The sequence below is a fragment of the Prionailurus viverrinus genome, chromosome C1 (genome assembly GCF_022837055.1).
Source record: "Prionailurus viverrinus isolate Anna chromosome C1, UM_Priviv_1.0, whole genome shotgun sequence".
Classification (NCBI taxonomy): domain Eukaryota; kingdom Metazoa; phylum Chordata; class Mammalia; order Carnivora; family Felidae; genus Prionailurus; species Prionailurus viverrinus.
In genome coordinates, this window is record NC_062568.1 from 3988468 (window position 1) to 4000669 (window position 12202).

Below are 12202 nucleotides of genomic sequence, written 5' to 3' on the forward strand. Positions count from 1 at the left end.
GAGAGAGAGAGAGAATCCCAAGCAGGCTCCACACAGTCAGCGCAGAGCTCGATGTGGGGCTCAAACTCACAAATTGCGAGATCATGACCTGAGCCAAAATCAAGAGTTGGACACTTAACTGACTGAGCCACCCAGCTGCTCCTATAAGCTATTTTTAATATCTGTCTCATATTTACCAATACCCCTTTGAGATTTCAGCAACCTATTGTTGGTCAATTTCAGCCTCCGTTGTCCTTGGACGTTGTCATTGCCTCTTACACCTGTAAGCCTTTGAGGAAGACTGCTACAGGATGACTTTGGGACCAGGATGGTGATCTGAAAATGCCCACTGAGCACAAACGGCACCTCCCCGAGTTCCCAGAGTCTTTCCTCTCTTCTCGTCCCTCTTCCGTAGGATGTTCACCATAACCGGAGCCTTAGAAAAGACTCTACGCCAGCACTTCATATACCAGAAGCTGGAGATTGCCTATGCCATACACAAGCCATTTCCCTTCCTCGAAGGCCTCCGAGACAACTCCTTCATCACTGAGACGATGTACAGGGTGAGTCGTGCTGACTGCTTTTCCGTGGCAGCCCAGCCCCCCCACCAACAGTTACTGAAGTTTCAAACCACAAACCCTTAGAGCCTGGAAGGTCTAGTCCAAAATGTTCATTCTCAGGGAAACATGGGGTTACGAGGGCAGCCATACAAACGACTTTGCCCCACGTGCCTTAAAACGAGAGGAATTTATTCTCTCACAGCTTGGGAAGCCAGAAGTACAAAATCAAGGTGTTGGCCGTGTTGGTTCCTTCTGGAGGCTCCAAGAGAGAGCCTGTTCCCTGACTCTCCTACCTTCTGGTGGCACCAGAAATCCTTGTAGAAACTTCACTTCCAATCTCTGTTTCCATCTCTACATCAATCTCTCCATCAGCTCTTCTTTCCCTCATCTTTTCTTTTTCTCTTCTCTTCGAAGGACACTTGTTATTGTGTGTTAGAGCCCACCCTAATCCAGGATGATCTCTTCTCAAATCCTAACTTAATTACATCCGCAAAGACCCCTTTTCCAAATAAGGTCACATTCACAGGTTTCAAGTGGACACATCTTACTGAAGGGTGGCACCATTCAACCCACTAAGGGTACCCTCCCAATTCTTAAGAGCTTGTTGTACGCAGTCCTTTCAGACTTGAAGCAAAGCAGGCATTGGAAGATATGGCTATATGGACAAAAATGGCATTCTTTTCATGATTTTTGTTTTTTATGCATTTCCTGAGCCCTAAGCCCAAGAAAGGGCAGCAGTGGTTGAGTGTTCTTCTCCCAGGCTTGGCCTGGTTGGCTCCAACCCTTCTTCGGGTCATAGCCCAGATGTCACTCCTCAGAGAGGATTCCTTAACCCACTCATCTAATTGATTTCCCATAGAAATCTATGCTTTCCCTTCATAACACTTCTCTCAAAAGCAACGGGGCATTTCTTTAATTTGTGTTTATTATTGAATGCTCATCTCCTCCACCCGACAGCGTCCCTTCCCTCACTATGGGTAGCACCACGCTGGTCTTATCCACTGCTATATACCCAAGGACAACCCTAGTAGGTGCTCAGTAAGTGTTGTGCAATCAATTCTCCTGCCGTGTTTCTCCTTTTGGCCAACTTCTCAGGAAGAGGAGTTCCCTGGATGATTTCCTTGTTGGCTAGAACCCATTCAGGCCATCTCAAGTCAAAGAGAGAGAGAGTAAGAGAGAGACAGAGAGAGAGACAGAGAGATCAAACAGAGGCTAACAAGCGATCAACAGAATTGCCACTTGTGACCAACTAATTGGTCCTTTGCTACAGAGTTCTGCCCAGAGCCTGAGAGACATAGTTACATAGTAGGAGCCTTTGACCACCTTCCCTTCCCTCAAATTTCTCTCTGCCCTCAAATATACCTAAAATAAGGTTCACAAAGCAGACCTATTTTAAAGACGGCTAAGCTATTTATTCCTACGACCAACCATCCAAAAATGGGTGAAGTTCTGGAAGTAAATATGTGTAACTGTGACTTCTCTGCCTTCGAGTCTATCTATATGTTTGTGTTAAATTCCTTGTCAGAAGAATGAAATACTATTCTTACACTGTAGCAAACCACAAACGTAAAAGAAACTTCCATTCCATTTTATGACTGTTCATCACCATCCTTGATGCCATTTTTTAAGGAATCCATGGAAGCCTACAGAAGTCAGGTCCCTGTACCCAGACTGGTGTACAATATCCTCAGCCACCTGGAGAAGATGTTCAACCTGTCATTTCTGCCGATGCTGTTCAGCCGAATTAACCTGCGTGAATACCCCGACCTGACGAGGATCCTCAAGAGCTTCAGAAGTGGTATGAGTCTTTCCGAATATCTCTCGGGCTGTAGGAGCAGGGACCAGAAGTTTCTTTGCTCCAAGTGTGGGTTGGCTTTCAGCCCTGGGGGTGGTGCCCCTCAACTGGCCGGTTCTCTGGGGAGATAAGAAGCGGACTCTCTCGCAGTGCGGCAGGAAGAGCCGTCTCTGGCCCCACTTCTCTAAGATGAATTTCTAGAAGACACAAACATTTCTGTCTTACCTGTTCTACGAAGTGGGGGAAAGCTGTACCGTTTAGCACCCTGGACAGTCTCTAGGGAAGGAAAAATGTGACTGAAATGCAGTTACAGAGACTCAGTCTGGCAGAAGGATAAGGAGGGCCAGAGGGGAAGGGAAATGAATAGGGATGGATAATAAGTATCTCTCTCTCTTTTTTTTTTTTTTTTGAGTACTTACTATGTACCAGGCATCGTCCCAAGCACTGTAGAGGGTTATCTCACATCATCTTTATTTTTTTTTAACATTTATTTAGTTTTGAGACAGAGAGAGACAGAGCATGAGTGGGGGAGGGTCAGAAAGAGAGGGAGACACAGAATCCGAAACAGGCTCCAGGCTCTGAGCTGTCAGCACAGAGCCCGACGCGGGGCTCGAACTCACCGACCGTGAGATCATGACCTGAGCCAAAGTCGGAGGCCCAACCGACTGAGCCACCCAGGCGCCCCTCTCACATCATCTTTAAAACAACCCTGTGATGTCATTATCAGCCCCACCTGACATGTGAAGAAAGTATAGCTCAGAATAACCTTCCCCAGGTTACTTGCCTGTGAAGAGCAGAGCAGGCGTCCTACTGGGTCTCCTAACTCTGGGGCCTGAGCTCTCAATCCTTCTTCCCAACAAGGCGGAAGGCGCCGCCTAAAGCTGGAGGAGAGGGGAGAGGGAGCTGGAGGCAGAGGGTATGAGAAGGAAAGGGAACGTGGAAGCACGCTGTGAACGAGAAAGAGCTGGACAAATACAGAGCAGGAGAAAGAGCGAGGACAGAGCTGGGAAGAAAGAAGCCAGGGCAGGAGGAACAGGTGACACCATCGTTTTGGGCTTGCGGATAAACACTTTGGCCAAGGCGCACGATTCGCTTCCCCGAGAACAACAGGAAGAGGACCGGCGGCTCACACTGCACTGGGACCTTACTGTGAGTGGGGTCAGCGCTGTTGACAGCAAGAGGTTCCTCCCCAGGAGAAATGACTCCTTGAGCTAAAGGGGCGGCAGGGCGCAGGTGCACGCGGGCCGGTGCTCCCGGCGGCAGCCAGGCAACGCGGGGAGGCCTGGGTTCTCAGAGGCCACGCTAAGTCAGTCCGAGGGCCAGAGGCACCACACACCGCTGTGCTCCCCGACCCGGCCGAGCTCGAGCGTCTTTCTGGATCTGTAGCCCTAGGCTCGTGTTCTGAGCCCCTCTCCAGAAACCCAGCTTGCTTTCCTTTTTCTGTTCACTGGTCGAGACGACTTAACTTCTGAAATAAATGATGGAGAAGAATCGTAAGAGAAACCTGGCCACGGGAGGCATAGCGTGCAGAAAGGCGAGGGCCTGGGGTGTTGAGGATGGGGAGGAAGTTTGCTGTGGCCCATCCCAGGGTCCAAGGCAGGGAGGCACAGCAGCACAATCTGCACAAATGAGCAGAAACCAGAGTAGACAGAATGCACCTTGTGAAGGAATCTCTATTTTATCTTCTTTGCTACAGGGAGGTGTGATGTGTTTACTTATTAAAACAGGGACACATATTCGAATTGTACCATTGTACAAGATAGTCTAAATTCCGAAACCAAAATTAAAGAAAAACTTAAGAAGATTAAGTCCCTGAGGACTAAGTCAACTTCATGTGTGAAACGACTTTGGTCTTAGCCCAGAGATTGGATGCAGTTATATTTGAACTGAATGCCCCAAATCAGTAGCACAGAGTAGAAATGGGCCACGAGTGGATGATGCTGGTGATAAATCAGTTCTCCACACCTAGGGGAGAATGAACCAACCACCCCATGCCCCTGACCCTTTGGAAGTCATGTGTGAAGAAATTCCCTTCCCCAAATAATTCATTTTTTTTATTTTATTTTTAATGTTCTTTTTTTTTTTTTTTTGAGGGAGAGAGCATGAGCAGGGAAGGGGCAGAGATGGGGGACGGGGGGGACAGAGTATCCAAAACAGGCTCTGTGCTGACAGCAGAGAGCCCGATGAAGGGCTCAAACTCACAAACCGCGAGATCATGACCTGAGCCGAAATCAGAAGCTCAACCTACTGAGCCACCCAGGCGCCCCTCCCTTCCCCCAAATAATTCGGAGTCCCCGGGGTGTTGATGTGTGCTCCTTCACCAATCCCAGTTGTCATTTCCTACGGAGGATGGAACAGAGCCGGGCTTACCCTCCTTGAAGTCCCAGCCAACTCAGCCGAAGGGAGCTCCCTCCAGACCCTGCTGCCGTTGCCCCCACCCCAACACCGATCACAGAGCCTCTCGCCCCGTGAGCCCAGTGTCAGTGAGCCCAGCGCATCCACCCAGCACAGCACTGAGATCCAGACTGAATCATCCGACCCTCCTGGCCTGGCCGTGGCCCTCCCCAGAGCCACCCAGGAAGGAAGGATCACTCCAGGTGAGAAGCAGACCTTGTCCAACACCTGTGTATCCCCAGCAGTCGTGTCTAGGACTCCAAGGGTACCTGCAGTCGTGTCTAGGACTCCAAGGTCTCACCCTTTTGTTAACCTGGTCCATCCCATGTGCCCACCTGCCACACACAGCCCTTCCCGGCACTTCCAGGGGCCTGGGTAAAGTCAGGAGCCTGAACACCGGCTTCCCACCCTTGGAACAGCCCCACCCTCTGCCCTTGGGCCCTGATGCTTCTGGCCTGGGTGTTTTTAATCTCCTCCCTGACACTCTGTCCCCATGCCCTGTAATGATTTTTCTTCCTCTCTTCAATGACCGATGACAACTTAACATCCTGCATAAATGCTGAAGAAGACTCACAAGAGGGACCCGGCACTCCGCCTGCCTCTGTGCAAGGTAATGTTGCTTGGGACTGATTTAGTTCAATTCGAGGCGGGCATGAGGGGCAATCACGCACCTGTCGACCCAGGGGCTTGTGGCAGGAGCCCAGGGAAAAAGAACTGAGTGTGACAAAAGAAAAAGAAAACAAAGGACTGATGCTCCACCTCAGCACTGGAATCCTTGTCAGGGGTGCCTCCACGACCAGTCTGATGCTGTGATGCCCAACTGAAAAGTGTTCTTAAATGACATGTAACGTGTGCAGTACACCCCTCTGTGACCCTTTCTCAATTGCTCAGGCTCTGATTACAGGGGGCTTTCAGTTTCAACCACGTCCATTTTTATATGGCTTGGATTCTAAGAGTAATGTTATTGAAATTATTGGAAAAGATGATAAAACATTTAAAGACCTGACGGACCTGATTTAGCTTCCAAAATTGTTTCTAATCTCCCCAGCCATCATCATGAAGGACTCTGATAACATTAAATATAACCATGGAGTACTATCGGGTGTTGTCAAAAATGGTATCGTGGATTCTGAGTTCTCCAATACTGAGAATAAAGGGCTCTATTTGGTTCAAATGTTTCCTTCACTCCTCTAACACCTAACATCCAAATAAGGTTAACATAATCATGAAACCAATAGCAATGGAAGACTCCATCTGCTAGATGAGCGAAAGAAAGCCGTAATTAAATTATTCAATTCATAGGTAGTGAGTCACTATATGATACACCTGAAACTAATATATGCTAACCACACGAGAATTAAAATTTTTTTTAATAATAAAACAGAAAACAAATTAGTAAGTAGCTAGTTGATTGTTGACTCCCCCCTCTTTCCCACCCTTACTGGGCATTGGTGTTCCATTGGCCCCGCCACGTTTACTGGTTGGAATAGACTGTTTTTGTTCCTCCTCCCTCTGGTCCCTGTTTGCTGGTCCTGGGATCTGAAATTCATCTTCTTTCTCTGTTCAGTGTGAGGTAACAACCCGAGGCCCCAAATAAAAGATAAGGAAATGCTCAAGAGATGCCCCACCCTCCCTCAGGCCCCGTGCCAGGAAATGTTGATGCGGACAACTATAGCTTGCCTTACTTTTCATGTCTACCAAGAGGAGGGGTCATTTGGATCTTCTCAAGACAGGGCTCTCCTTGCCGCTCTTGACCACCATCTTGGCCCAGCTTCCAGCTGCACACCCAGCCCTCAGGAGCTTGGATGGGCAGGAGATCCTGGGGAAGACAAGGGAGATGAGTCTGGAAAAGGTAGACTTGGAGGAGGGGCACCATAGACAAGCGAGCCCAGTAGCACCCACAGGACCTAGACTACAAACATCACTAGGAGGTCTACTAAGGGAGAAAATTCATCTGCGTGAGGGCTGTGGCAGGACCCCTGGGGACAGGACAGGGGACTGAGCCAGAGCAAGACTGTGTGAGTCAGCCACACTCTGAGGTGCTCAAAGACATTGTGTGGCCCTGACACAGATGGCCCAGATGCGGACGGTTCTTTTTCTGAGCCCTCATCTTGACTGTGGAGAATGTTCACCTTCAACCCTCATCATTTCTATATTGTTTAGATTTTTAAGAGTTGATCAAAATAATTTGAAAGTAAACAAACTATTTAGGATGTCTAATGACTGCTTGCCATCTGCCTCAGATGCCTATCCTAAGGAGCCCAAAATTTGAGACAGATCTCATTGAACCGTGTAAACAAGAAGAAGGTGGCAGTCTTACTTGAGATTTGTTATGACTTCAAACCCTGCGGTCTTCTTAGTGCAGCAAAAACAAGAACTTCGCATTTATTTACTATTAACAGGTGCTGGCAAATAGAGATTAGCTCCTGCTTTCTTGTACACAGAAATATAGAAGGCACTTAGCCTCTTTCACTATTTTTCAAGGTGAAGTAATGACAAGGAGAGAGGTTCAAAAATATCCATTCACAAATCTTAAGGACTAGCATGTATTTTTTTATATGGCAAAGACATTCCCCTTCACTGAAGCCAGTGACCTTGACCAGAATTCAAGATCAGCACTCTCAATGCTCGCAGCCTTATCCCCTGCATGAGGGTTACTGAGGGCCCCTTATTCTTCTCTTCTGTCGAGTAAGGGGAGTCCCTCAAAACAGGTCAAACTGAGCCCTCCTCTGAGGGTGGGGATATCACTGGTATAGCCGCACTGGTAAGTGTAACCACAAACCGATCAAATCAAGGCAGGGCAGACTTTTCCTTCTGCCTGTTCCAAGCTCTGAATCGAATTCTGTTTCCTTTGATAGAGATAAGAGATATCTCTCCTGAACCAAATGACCCCAAAGAGTTCCAGGGGGCATCCATCACACTTCCCAACAAGAAAGGTAAGGGAGGGTTACCGCTCTCCTGTCGACCCCAGGAGCATGACTGTGGAGTGACTTTCTGTTTTTCTGATCGTCTTTTGTCAGAAGCACCCACCATGTGATTGGAGTCACGATGCTCATTACAGTTTGTTTCTGTAGCTCCCATTCACTGCATCTTCCTTGAAGGCCTTCATTGAGAGCGTAGGGAAACCGGACGGCACTGGGGGCCATTGAAATACATATCCATTGCAATCGCCTGCTCTGAAACAGTCAAGGTCTCCTTTACCCACAACTTCTTGGAGGGTTAGTCACACCTCCTCTTTAACTGAAAGTTGGTTCCCCGAGAGGGCACTGCTTTCTCGTAAGACAAGGCTGCCTATTATCTGCTCTTGCTCACCTCATGGTGGGAGACAGGGTGGATGTCCACTGCTTGCTACATACTGCCCCTGACTAGCCCTTTGCTCCTCTGCCCTCCATGTGAATGAAATACTCCCTCCGTCTTAATCACGGTCATCCTTAACTTGTCCCTATTTCCCCAGCAGACCTCTAAGGCTACCTTAGAATTTTTCTGTCAGTTCAAGTCCTGCTATCATCCTGGACACCTTGAAGGTGTCCCATCCAACAGACCCATCCAATACTCTGGTCCCTCAGAACTTTCCTCTGCTCTTTTCCAGTGACTTTTTTCTGCACCGATTCTTGGCCTCCTGGACCCAAAGACAATCATGGGTCCTCTCATCGTTGAGGCCTGGCTCCACCTCCCAATAATTAATTTCAGAATTCTTTTTTTTTTTTTTTTGACATCTAATCCTTGAAGTCTGCTCCTTCTACAGCTATGGTTCAACCTCCAAACTCTCCTCTCCAGCCCAATCTTAAACAATTAACTCAAAAGTATCCCTGCCTGATTTCTCCCTTACCACTTGTTCCCTCTGGAGCTGTTCTTCAGCCTCACTTGGATGACCAGTCCATCGGCTTTTCCCTTTTCTGGTTCATCATATGCCTCTCTTCATGCCCCTTCATACCAGGTGAGAGGCCACGATCCATTGCTTCAGTAACTTATTGCTGGTATCTTAATCAACCTTGCCTCTCTGCCTTTTCCTAGAACCCTCTGGCGGGTCTTGGAGGGACCCATTATCTGCTTTCTGCACACTGGGTATGAAGGCAGGCACTTCGCTATGGGGAAAACCACCCAGCAGGGCAGAGCTCATGTGTTGTGCCTTCACGAGCCCAGGGTAGATGATCCTTCTATACTGCCCGACAATTTCACTTCCTGCAATGATCCTTTCCAACCCTGAGCTTTTTTTTTTTCAACCTGCTGGCCCCCCTCACCACCTCCTTTTCTTCTTTTTTTAAAATCTTTATTTTATTTTATTTTATTTTAACGTTTATTTATTTTTGAGACAGAGGGAGACAGAGCATGAACGGGGGAGGGTCAGAGAGAGGGAGACACAGAATCTGAAACAGGCTCCAGGCTCTGAGCGGTCAGCACAGAGCCTGACGCGGGGCTCGAGCTCACGGACCGCGAGATCATGACCTGAGCCGAGGTCGGCCGCTTAACCGACTGAGCCACCCAGGCGCCCCTCCCGCCTCCTTTTCTTAACAGACTACTTTTCCTCTTACTACACCAAAAGGTATTGGATGGGAATACCCTCACTTCCTGCTACCAGCCTGCATTTGCCCCCTCCTCTCCACTTCCCTCTTTCTCTCTAAGGCAATCCTTCTGCCTCACCTGACCGTGTCCATGACCCCTCTCTCCTCTGAGAATTCAGCATCTCCCTGTCACGGGATCTGCATTCAGTCACTGCCCAAGCCTATCACAGCTCATCAAAGGAGCTTCCTCTTGATCCTCAGCTCACTTCACCGGCTTCCATAGCTCACTCTTCCATTTCATAGCTAGAAACGAGCTACCTAAACTCATTGTCCCAATCTCTTCATGTCTCTCTCTCCTCTGCCACTTTAGAATATCTTCTCCATCATTACTCCATGAGGCAGCATCACATAAGGCCACCAATGACCTGCTCGCCACTATTGTTTGAAGACCAAAAGTGAGCGCTGAAAATTGTTGACCTTTGAGGTTGGCAGATCTATGTTTGCAGCCAGGAGAAGATCATCTGTACCCTTTCTCTTTAGGCAAGAAAAGAAAAAGAAGTATCTGGTCAACTCCAAAGAAGAGACGCCAGAAAAAAAGCCTCTCAAAAGGTAAGACGAGAGAACAAGAAGAGGTGGGAGGCAGCAGACAGCTCGTGCTTGTAGGTTAAGGTGTGAGAAGTTGAATTTCATTCTAAACGAGATGGGGAACCATCGAAGAGATCCGATCAGTGAAGTGACATGATCCCACTTTACATTTGACAAGAACAGTTTTGGTTCAGCGTAAAGGATGAATTGGAAACAGAAGAGAATGGAGGCGGGACAACCCTTGGAAAGGGGAGGACGCCATGCAGGCTGACAGAACTCTGCATTCAGATCTGGCAGTGGAGATAAGGGCCAGTTCAAGAACAGCTTGGAAAGAGAGTTGATAGAACTTGAAAAATTAGGAGCTGGGGAGGAGAGAGAAACCAAGGCTTCCTCTTCAGCTTCTGGCTTGAATGGCTGGGCGAATGGTGGTGTACATTGCTAAGGGGAGATGCAAATAATTTGGGAGGAAATCTTAGAATTTTCCATTTTTGACCTGTTCACCTCAAGATTTGTGCTAGCTGTCTATGCTCTAGCTCCATGCTTTGTCCAAAACTGTGAAGGGTCTGAGATGGTACCCCACTTGCATAGGGCCGTTCTTTGTGTATATGACCATGCAGGAACCCCAGGCACCTGGATCAGGGGAAGGAATTCCTCACTGACATCACAACCAGCTCAACATCCAGAGTCACACTGCATTATCTACCCCCAAATGCAGACCCACAGGCAGTGAGAAGAGAGCTGCTGGAATCCTTCTGAGAGGCAGATGATATCCCATAGACAAAGGATAGAGAATGATGGGTTTTCTGTTTATAGACAGGACAAGGAAGCCATCTTCCTCCTCTCCTGAAAGGAGGGAAAAACAAAATACAAACAAACAAGAAAAAAACTTTGCTGCTTTGAGATAAGATTAAACTGATCCTCTGTCCTCACCCTCATCTTTTGGAATTGAAATGCCTCTTTCTAAGAGGCAGAGACACCCCAAGTGTCTTCAGCCTTTATTACAGATGATCCACATTCTGGGCTTCATCCCTTTTGATGTGTAAATACCAATGGAGAGAGGGCTCCAGTAATCCTGGTACTTTGGGACTTAGCCTAGGAAGCTAGCCCTGCTGTAGGCATTTGGCAATCTCAGGAGAGGGGAAGACTTATTATCCTTTTGGATCAAACAGCAGTTTACCAGCTACAGATCTCATTCTCATGGTGTATGAAAAGCAAAATGTTCCTAGGGATGTGAAAGCAAGCATTCCCTGTCTTAATTCTGTATACATTTTCATGCCTCAGGAGTCTAGGGCTTTTCACAGAAGTACTGAGAAATCAAGGGAGCTTCATTTCCCCCACAATAGGGAGAGGGGAAAGTGGGTGATGGGCATTGAGGAGGGCACTTATCGGGATGAACACTGGGTGTTGTATGGAAACCAAATTAACAATAAGTTATATTCAATAGAAAAATAGAAAAAAAATTTCCCCCACAATATGCAAATCTGGCACTCAATAAAAAAATCAGATCCAAAGATATAAATGTGAGTCCTCGGCAAAATAAAAGTATCCAGATCCGTGGGAAAGAGAACCCTAACCCTTACACCCTTCCTTCTGTCATCGTCATTGTAAATCCTCTCTGTCCTAGCCTCACACTCGACCACGCAGCCCCTCGATTCTTTGATACCTTGCACTTTTCCCCTTGGAGGCAACTGGGGAAACTTGGATCCCTCCTGATCCACAAACAGGTCCTCGGGAATCTGGAGAAGTACGTTATAGCACTCCTTGTGTGCCAGAACAGGCTACCTGGCCATCTTTACTCGGATGTGGGCACCTCCAGGAAGAAGGTGTCAGACATGGCCCAGGAAAGAAAGCCCTCTGCTCTGGGAGTCTGGTTAATTTCAACAGGTTGCACAGGGCTGAGGGCAGATGGTGAGTCTAAGGGAGAAAGAAAGGTGTGCACAAGAAAGATACAATTGCAGAGAACTAGCAGGAGAAAAATGAGGTACAGGGGTACAGAGATCTCAAAGGGGCTGGGGGCATGGGAGGGGGAGGAGGAGCTTCCCAGTGAAAGGGCACCCCAGTGCCTTCACTGGAGGGCACCCCAGTGAAAACTATTCACAAATCACTATTTGGCCCAGGGAGAGCCTCACCTGAACACACAATCCAAAAAAAGCTCCAACTGATGGATCAGGCGACTGAAAGGAAGGACGATTCAACCAGCAACTCAGAGGTCATAACAAGGGCCCAAAAGGCAAGGACTGGATGTACACAAACCTCTGGACCACAGGGTAAGGCTGGCTACCGAATCTGCTATAAATGCTCCATGTGGGAGGGTCCTTCTCGGGACGGACATGGGGTTGGGTGGATGTGTGAAGGAAACGGTAGAAGAAGGGAGCGATGCAGACAAG

General features: G+C 48.0%; 1 protein-coding gene and 1 long non-coding RNA gene across 2 annotated transcripts in view; one reads left to right on the forward strand and one right to left on the reverse strand.

The window, feature by feature from the left end:
- The window catches only part of LOC125173882 (sp110 nuclear body protein-like), a 31708-nt gene that overhangs the window by 2579 nt on the left and 16927 nt on the right, over positions 1 to 12202 (forward strand). The window contains 8 exon segments of the mRNA XM_047873534.1: positions 223 to 262; positions 395 to 542; positions 2169 to 2337; positions 4665 to 4931; positions 5294 to 5338; positions 7587 to 7664; positions 9771 to 9839; positions 11933 to 12082. Of these exon segments, the coding sequence (XP_047729490.1) occupies positions 223 to 262; positions 395 to 542; positions 2169 to 2337; positions 4665 to 4931; positions 5294 to 5338; positions 7587 to 7664; positions 9771 to 9839; positions 11933 to 12082 (966 nt within the window).
- Positions 3532 to 8853, reverse strand: LOC125173883 (uncharacterized). The gene is made up of 4 exons (XR_007155177.1): positions 8558 to 8853; positions 7759 to 7904; positions 6414 to 6547; positions 3532 to 3802 (listed from the first exon to the last, which is right to left on the reverse strand). It is a non-coding gene; the product is annotated as an uncharacterized LOC125173883 (long non-coding RNA).